The sequence below is a fragment of the Cannabis sativa genome, chromosome X (assembly GCF_029168945.1).
Source record: "Cannabis sativa cultivar Pink pepper isolate KNU-18-1 chromosome X, ASM2916894v1, whole genome shotgun sequence".
Taxonomy (NCBI): domain Eukaryota; kingdom Viridiplantae; phylum Streptophyta; class Magnoliopsida; order Rosales; family Cannabaceae; genus Cannabis; species Cannabis sativa.
This window is the reverse complement of record NC_083610.1, coordinates 21,653,458-21,661,957: the sequence shown is the minus strand read 5'-3', so window position 1 is coordinate 21,661,957 and position 8,500 is coordinate 21,653,458. Positions and strand designations below refer to the sequence as shown.

Below are 8,500 nucleotides of genomic sequence, written 5' to 3'. Positions count from 1 at the left end.
AATGGCTATTTTATGGTGTTAAAAGTGTTGTCCTTGATTACAATTCACATATAATTGTTGTGCTTTGAGAATAGTATTCTCTGAAAAATATAATTATTACAGATTCATAAAGACAAATCCAACAGCATATAGAATAGATAAGAAAGACCCAAATGGTGCCCAGAAACCCAAATGGTCTTTACCCCTTTTTGTACATGTGCTCCATTTATTAAAAGAGCTCTTGAAGAACCTCACTTTAAACCATTCCCAAGTCAATTAATTACAAAGGCATAGTGGTAAGAAAGAGAAATCTAGGTGAATCACACTTGTTAATCATCATACAAAAAGAAAAAAACCAAGCCATCAAAAATCCCTTTTGGACAAACTACCAATAATCTTAGTCATTAATACAAAATATAAAGTGGATAAAAAGATCATAATACCATCCCTTTATCACCTTATCTCTCTACAACTCAAAGCTGCTGCAACTTCTAAGCATAAGTTAATGACTCCAATTCTAAGAAAAGCCTTTTAAGTCATTTGTGTACATTAACATAATGTGAAATTAGAGTTCCTTCCAATACAAGCAATCATATGAGACAATGTTATTTTACAAAGAAGTTCTTTTTTTTTTTTGGTTTTTTTTTGGGTCAACTTTTACCTTGACTCCACATACCTCTCAAGAGGTGAATTCACCTTCACAATCTTTAGTCAGTTTCAAAGCTACTCTGCATGAAATACAAGAGGTGTAATGTCATTATGGATTGATTCTTCATGAGCCATAATGATGAGATCGACAAGCTTGGTCCATCGGCTCAACCAAAATGACAACATTTGTCCTCATGAGCCCATTTCTTTTATACGCACACCACAACATTAATGGAAACGAAAGAATATGGTGAAGACATAGGCTTGTACCTCAAGAAATTTCATAACGAAAATAATAGACCCCTCCCAACTCTAAACGACAAGCATCTGAAGAAAACGAAAATATGTATTGGATGCCTCATTTTCAGCCTGCTACCTTAATTGCACCGACTTCATCAATTTTTGAGCTCTTATGCTGTGCAAGAGTCAACAGAGACTAGTTAGGAAAGGATATGAAACGGTAGAGTACTTGTACTCAAAGTCATAATAGATCACATAGAAAAGAAAAGACCTAAACTTAAATGGAACACCGAATAAGATCGAAAGAAAGATAAGATATTTCATTACCTTACTTTTTTTGTGTCTGTGAATATCATTAACATCTTCATCTCCATCATGCTTCCTTTTCTGCAATTATAAAACATAGAAATATATTCATCTGTGACTAGCAGAAGCATAATTAATTCATTTATTGGTCCAATGGCTTCTTCCAATTCATTGACAAAATCATCGCTTAAAATTCAGCAAACATGATATTTTCAAGCACGGGAACATAATTTCGTAGTATTGTCAACGTTACAAATTAAATAGATTTTCATAAAAATCCAAAAAAAAAAACAGAAAAAAATCTTCTTTTTGTTAAAGTTTATAAATTACTTGAGAAATAAAGAAACAGCAGAGTATTTCCCAACCTTTTCATGGTGTTTCTTTGAGTGGTCAGCACCAGATTCATGATGTCCACTTTTATCCTTCTTCTTATCCTTGTCTTTACTTCGATCCTTATGACGATGCTTGTGCTTCTTATGCTCTTTATCCCTGTCCTTGTGCTTTTTATGTTTCCTCTCCTTATCCTTCGACTCGCTCTTTGACTTCCCTGCAATAGTCGGAGTCCCTTTCTCTGACTGCAAAAAAAGAAGCAAATTTAAGACTTTTGAGGAATTACTTCGGCAAAGAGAACACAACGAGATCTCTCATCCAGAATGTAAAATTATTAATGAAGTTAATGTAAAGTCAAGACATATATATCTTACAGGTGGCAATTCAACAAGACCAGTTTCCCTGAGCTGGAAGGCCTCTTGGAGAACATCTAAGTCAAAAGGTTGTATACGTGCATTAGTGTCTCTCGAGTACGATGTACTCTGAATAAGTTGATCCAATTGCATTCCTTCTCCTTTCCTGATTTCTGTGTCCCCCACCACATTGTGAAGATAGTGAGTATCCGCGATTGATAAAGGAAGTGGCTTCTTGCAAAAAAAATCGTGTTGGGCCTGCAACTTGAAGTGACTTATAAGATCTACAGCTCCAGTAAGCTCCCTCGGTCCTAAATATTAAAACATAAAATTAGGACAATATCTTAAAATCAACCATCAAGCTCATACAGATTTGCATAATCATAATAAGCCTAACAAGAAAATACAAGATCCCACAAAAAGCAACAATATGATGTAAAATAATACTATAACAGAACACAACTTGAACACATTTTAAAAAAATCTATGCACTCTTCAATAAAAATATTGTTACATCTTTCTACAACAACCAAAAACACAAATATCTTTCCATGTTGTTAACAGCTTCAACCAAATCCCAGTCCAAGAATAAGGATTTAATTCAAGATTAAAATCTAAAATGCAACCGAAATATATAAGCATAACCTTTTTTTTTTTTGAAAACAATAGGGATTTGAGCCCTTCCCCCATCCCACACATAATTACACACCCAACCAAATAAAAATTTCTGCAATAGAATTGATTGTCAATTTTTGGCAAAACCACACTTATCTTACAGTGCAAATGCTTGTTTGTTTTTCAATAAATAAGTTAAAGTTCACAGCAAGATGTTTTGATAAATAGTATCACTTAATCAAAATGGTACGTAAAGATATTTAGCCCATAACTTAACTTAGAAGTTTAACCAATAGCTACAAAAAATCACGAATCCAACGAGCAATATCAAGATAACTTAAACGAAATGCAAATACGATAAATATTATACCTCTTCCAAACTTCTTGTACTCAGAGTCCATTGGTCTATCTCATGAAACAGGGAGATTTTATCAACTGCAGTTCCAAGACACGGGAACAATGAAAAAACATCAAGCATCAACAGATTTGAAATTTCACAATTACATCAAGCACATTGTACAAAATCTGTCCGCAATTTCTTCTCAGCTAGATTACACTTAAAGAAAGAAAAGCATATCCCCAAGAAGAGGTCCAAAATGGGGAAAAACTTCAACCAGTTCCTAATCACCTAAGGCTTTTACATCATAACAGTACATTATGTCCAACACGGTGTCGAAATCAGTAAGGGGCATCTTAGTGGTAGCCAATATATTTATGCAGCATGCATCATAAGAGGCAATATTTCTTTTTAAATATTGTTAGCAATAGGCTGATCCCAAAATGTACTTTCTCAAACACGACCTATTTACCTGTCATGCAATTCATTTTAAGCTCATTTACATTCCCAATATATACAACTAGCACGTTTTGGTTACACTGCTAATATTTTTGCCTTGACAAGACTTGTAGATGTGTGTTGGAGATCCTAATTTAATAATCCTTAATTTCTTTCAATCCTTAGAACTATCTAAACTTGTTCACCTATCCACCAAATCTTATTTTCAGCTAAAAACATAACCTTCACAAAATTTCTTTTCAACCCAAACATTAGAAATTACATGAAACCCGGTAAAAGATTGGATTAAAAGATCTAAAGGACTTCCAAAAACACCCACAAGAAAAGACTCGGACTTTAGCCATTAAAACAAAGTTTCCAATTTCATTTTATTGCACAAAAAATAAGGTTCGATTCTAAACCGTTGAAGATTTAAAAAAAATGAAGCAAACTCTCGTTTTTATTCACTCATTTGCGACATGAACAATCAAAGTAAAATAAACTCGAACGAAAAATCAAGAAATAAATAAAAAGGGAGAGTTAAGCACATACCTCTGACATGGATCCTGAATTCTACTTCCTCAACTGTTTCAGATCACAAGAAATGACTAGTAAATTCCAGTCTACGGCTTCGTCTTCCTCTCTCTCACTCTTCCACACGCCAAAAGGGTCTCAAAACTCCCAACTCAACGAGCTATTAATTTAACATCCCAACTCAAATGGGCTACCGAAAAAACGATTGACCTTGCGAATTGCGAAATTCCGGAACGGAACAACGCAAAATTCTTGGGTTGATAGATTTTCCGGTAGAAAAATAAATAAAAAAATAAAATAAATAAAAAGAAAGGAGGAATTGAATAACCGGAGAGAAAGCGTAATGGGAATTGAGAGATCAGAGAAGATTGTGAATAGTTTTGCAGTGAAGGGGTGAATAGTAATGGAATAGAACTAGGGTTTGGAGTTGGGGAGGGTTTCGGTCTCTGGTTTTTCTCTTTCTCTCTCTCTCTCTCTTATTATTTTGATTTTATTTATTTTATTTTCTTTAAATATAACCACATTCGTTTCATCCTTGACTTTATATACTCATCGTTGAAGAAGTGATGGAAAAACGTGCACCTCACGTGACTTTATATATTTTGTTTATGGCATATATAAGTTTAATTTTCGATTGTAAGTACCTATTACATGCAAGTTGACACAAGTTGAGAAAATAAATTGAATTGCAGCTGATTTTTTCGAGTTTTGGTATAAGCTTTGGACTTTAAAAGTACCACTGAAAGCTCTCGACTTGATATGGCGGGTTGCTTCAAATTGTTTGTCCATCTTAACTCAATTAAGTGGTAAGAGAATTCTAGTTCAAATTATATGTCCAGTTTGTCAAAGAGGTGAGGAAATTATTTTTCATGTGCTTATTTCTTGTTCATTCGTTGCTCAATGTTGTTAGAGGTTTTTGGCTGGGGTTAGACCAATTATTGTTGTTGAGTTTTGCAGCTGGTTTGATCAAATTTTGCAAAGGTACAGTAAGGACAAGTGTGGGAAGGTTGTTATGTTGTGTTAGGGGTTATATGTAACGTCCCCGCTTCAAGCCTCCATTGGGCCCTTACACCCACGGAATGAATGGCTCTTATACACGAGTATGTCCTTTACGGTACCTTCTGGATCGATGGCGACCTACAGACGACACGAGTGTTTCAGGCGTGCTTTGTCCTCACTCACACGCATCCTGGGAAAACTTCCCAGGAGGTCACCCATCCTTGAAATTGCTCCCCAGTCAAGCTCGCACCGTGGAGTTCTTTCGAGATGGGCTCGAAAAAACAGATGCACTTTGTTGACATAGTAGTACCAATCAATCCATTTAAGCTCTCTTCAACCGTGTAGTCCCATACTACACGGTCTCGGGAATCATCCCAGCTTGACCTTCCCAGAGGCGGTGTGGGATTGCACGAACACCCGGTGTTTCCCTTTACGGATCACGGACTGCGGACATCACGATCACCCCCGCTTCACGGGTCCGAGCGTCTCGTCGACCACACTTCCGGCCAGGTCGAGGCTGCGATACCATTTGTAACGTCCACGCTCAAGCCTCCAGGCCCACACCCACGGAATGAATGGCTCTTATACACGAGTATGTCAACTGCAGCTTCTGGATCGATGGCCCGACCTGGACGACACGAGTGTTTCCGGCGTGCTTTGTCCTCACTCACACGCATCTGGGAAAACTTCCCGGGGAGGTCACCCATCCTCGAAATTGCTCCCGAGTCAAGCTCGCTTAATGTGGAGTTCTTTCGAGATGGGCTACCGAAAAACAGATGCACGCCTTGTTGACATAGGTAGTACCCGTCAATCCATTTAAGCTCTCTTCAATCGTGTAGTCCCATACACACGGTCTCGAATCATCCCACGGCCTTCCAGGCGGTGTGGGATTACCTACCCATGTTTCCCTTTACGGATCACGGACTCGACATCACTGATAATCGTGACGGTCGGTAATCCGTGATCCGTAGAAAACACCGGTGTTCGTGCAATCTCACACCGCCTGGAAGGCCGTGGGATGATTCGAGATGTAGGTATGAGACTACATAGTTGAAGAGGGCTTAAATGGATTGATTGTACTACCTATGTCAACAAGGTGCATCTTGTTTTCAGCCCCATCTCGAAAGAACTCCACGGTTAAGCGTGCTTGCACAGGTAATTTAAGGATGGGTGACCTCCCGGGAAGTTTTCCGAAGCGTGCGGTGAGGACAAAGCACGCCGGAAACACTCGTGTTGGTCCGTAGGTCGGGCCATCGATCCATGAAGCGGAATGACGTACTCGTGTATAAGAGCCATTCATTCCGTGGGTGTAACGACCCGATGGGCTTGAAGACGTTACAAAATGGTATCGCAGCCTTGACCCGGCCGAAGTGTGGTCGACGAGGACGTCGGACCCCGTAAGGGGTGATCGATGACGCAATCCCGTGATCCGTGGGGAAACACCGGTAGGCCGTGCAATCTCACACCGCCCTGGAAGGTCAAGTGGGATGATTCGAGACGTGTAGGTATGAGACTACATAGTTGAAGAGCTTAAATGGATTGATTGGTACTACCTATGTCAACAAGCGTGCATCTTGTTTTTCTTGAGCCCATCTCGAAAGAACTCCACGCTTAAGCGTGCTTGAGTAATTTAAGGATGGGTGACCTCCCTGAAGTTTTCCCAGGAAGCGTGCGAGTGAGGACAAAGCACGCTGGAAACACTCGTGTTGGTCTGTAGGGTCAGTCATCAGTCCATGAAGCAGCCAGAGTGACGTACTCGTGTATAAGAGCCATTCATTCCGTGGGTGTAACGACCCAATGGAGGCTTGAAGCGGGGACGTTACATTATAGAATGCTCGAAACGAGTTAGTTTGGAATTAAAAGTATGTTGTGGTAGATGGTGTTCTTATCTCATCTATGAGTTATCTTCTGCAATAGAAATCAATCCAAAATAGATGTACAAAGGCTTCATTTTTAGTTTTTGAAGATGGTGATGTAGCTAAATTTCGGGTTAAGCTGAAAGAGAATACAATTAAGGTAACTGTTGATGCTGCTATTTTTTGTGATCGAGCTGTGTTTGGTTATGGCATAGTTGCTCGAGACTCTCAAGAGGAATTAGTAATGGCTAAGTCGAGCAGTTTTGTTGGTATAGGCGTTCCGAATTTGGCTGAAGCAAGTAGTATAAAGGAAGCGCTAAGCTGGATTAAAACTCAACCATGGCATAAAGTAGAGCTGGAGTTAGATTGCTTGATAGTAGTCCAAGTTATTCGAAATTCATTACTTATACCTTCTTCTTTTGGGGTTATTATAGAAGATTGTCATAAACTTCTTGCATCTATAAATAAAGTTTCTTTGTTTTTTATTAAACGATTTGCTAACATAATTGCTCATAGTCTTGCTAAAGCATCTCTTGCTCTTTTTCAGATCGAGTATTCAATATGGGTGATGTTCTTATTGAGGTACAGTCTTGTCTTTTGGTTGATTTGACAAATTAATAAAAATTTTATATTTGTTTACAAAAAAACTTCAAATTGTAAATAAATATTTAAGTTTAATTTTTAACTGTAAATTATATTTTTAGAAGTTTTGTAGGTACCAGTCAATGGTCACGTAGCATTGATCCAAGTCATTAATTTTTTTATTTTTATTTAAAAATTAATTTAAATATACCAATAAGAAAATGACATGTGGTAATGACTTATACTTTTAGCTAGGTACCTATGAAAGTTCGAGGAATATAATTTAGGTATTATTACCGTCAAAAATTAAACTTAAGTATTTATCTACAACCGATAGTTAAACTTAAATATTTATACTGTAAATTACATAAAAATAAATCACAATGTCATAGCTCATCAAACCATACAAGTTAAGAGCATGGAGAGTTAACTCACGTGCAACTTCATTGGTTGATATGGATTAGGGACATTTATAGAAAACTAGATATCAAACTTGGTAAATGTCGATGGTGCAATCTTTGCAAGTGATGGTCGATTTGGAGCGGCAGGGGTGGCCCGGGATGCTCAGGGTCGATTCATTGAAGCCTTCACAGTTTTACGGGTGGGGTGTGTGGATTCGGCTATGGCTGAATTGGTAGGGGTTAAGGAGGCCTTGAGTTGGATAAAGAGGAAACATTGGGGACCGGTTGAGATTGAAACCGATTCTTTGGTTGTTGTCCAGGCAATCCAAAGTACGGTGGAGATACCTTCTCCTTTTGGCCTTCAGGTGGCGGTTTGTCGTTCTCTTTTGGCCGATTTGCCGTTAGTCTCAATTAATTTTGTTAAACGTTCTGTAAACAAAGCTACACATTGTCTTGCTCGTAGCTCTTGTTTGTATCCAGATCGTATTTTTAGTGAGGATGATGTTCCTGCTGATTTTCTTTCTATTGTAATGGTTGAATCTTCTTATTAATAAAGTTACCATTTTCCTTCAAAAAAAAAACTTGTTAAATCATCTAACAAATAATAAGTTAATTGGGGAAAAAGAACGTTTAGATAACAATGAAATTTATCAAACTGACAATGTGTATTTTATGTGACCATGATGATCGCACGGTGTAAATCTATGGTGCGACCATACTAATTAATTATTTATAATCGCACAATATAATTCATGATTGTTTCTCCAACTATATAAGATTATTTTACTGATAAAAATATTTAAAAAATTATTTTACTAATAAAATTTTTTATAAAGATTATTTACGAGATGACTCATGGTACAAGTAAGAGTTATAGATTCT

At 37.5% G+C, this 8,500-nt stretch overlaps 1 protein-coding gene across 5 annotated transcripts; it reads right to left on the bottom strand.

The window, feature by feature from the left end:
* Positions 1-342: 342 nt before the first annotated feature.
* LOC115702798 (mediator of RNA polymerase II transcription subunit 19a) lies at positions 343-4,310 on the bottom strand. 5 transcript variants are annotated; one of them, XR_004008956.2, is made up of 7 exons: positions 3,799-4,303; positions 2,842-2,906; positions 1,878-2,167; positions 1,539-1,748; positions 1,195-1,254; positions 898-1,042; positions 343-707 (listed from the first exon to the last, which is right to left on the bottom strand). XR_004008956.2 is itself a non-coding variant. In XM_030630233.2 (6 exons), the coding sequence occupies exons 2-6, from the start codon at positions 2,870-2,872 to the stop codon at positions 992-994; spliced, it is 642 nt and encodes a 213-aa protein (XP_030486093.1). In that variant the 5' UTR covers positions 2,873-2,906; positions 3,799-4,310; the 3' UTR covers positions 343-991. The 5 variants fall into 5 exon arrangements, 3 of the variants coding, with proteins under 3 accessions (XP_030486093.1, XP_030486094.1, XP_060962890.1); XR_009685289.1 differs by having other exon boundaries at positions 1,200-1,254; positions 3,799-4,300; XM_030630233.2 differs by having other exon boundaries at positions 343-1,042; positions 3,799-4,310.
* Positions 4,311-8,500: the final 4,190 nt, after the last annotated feature.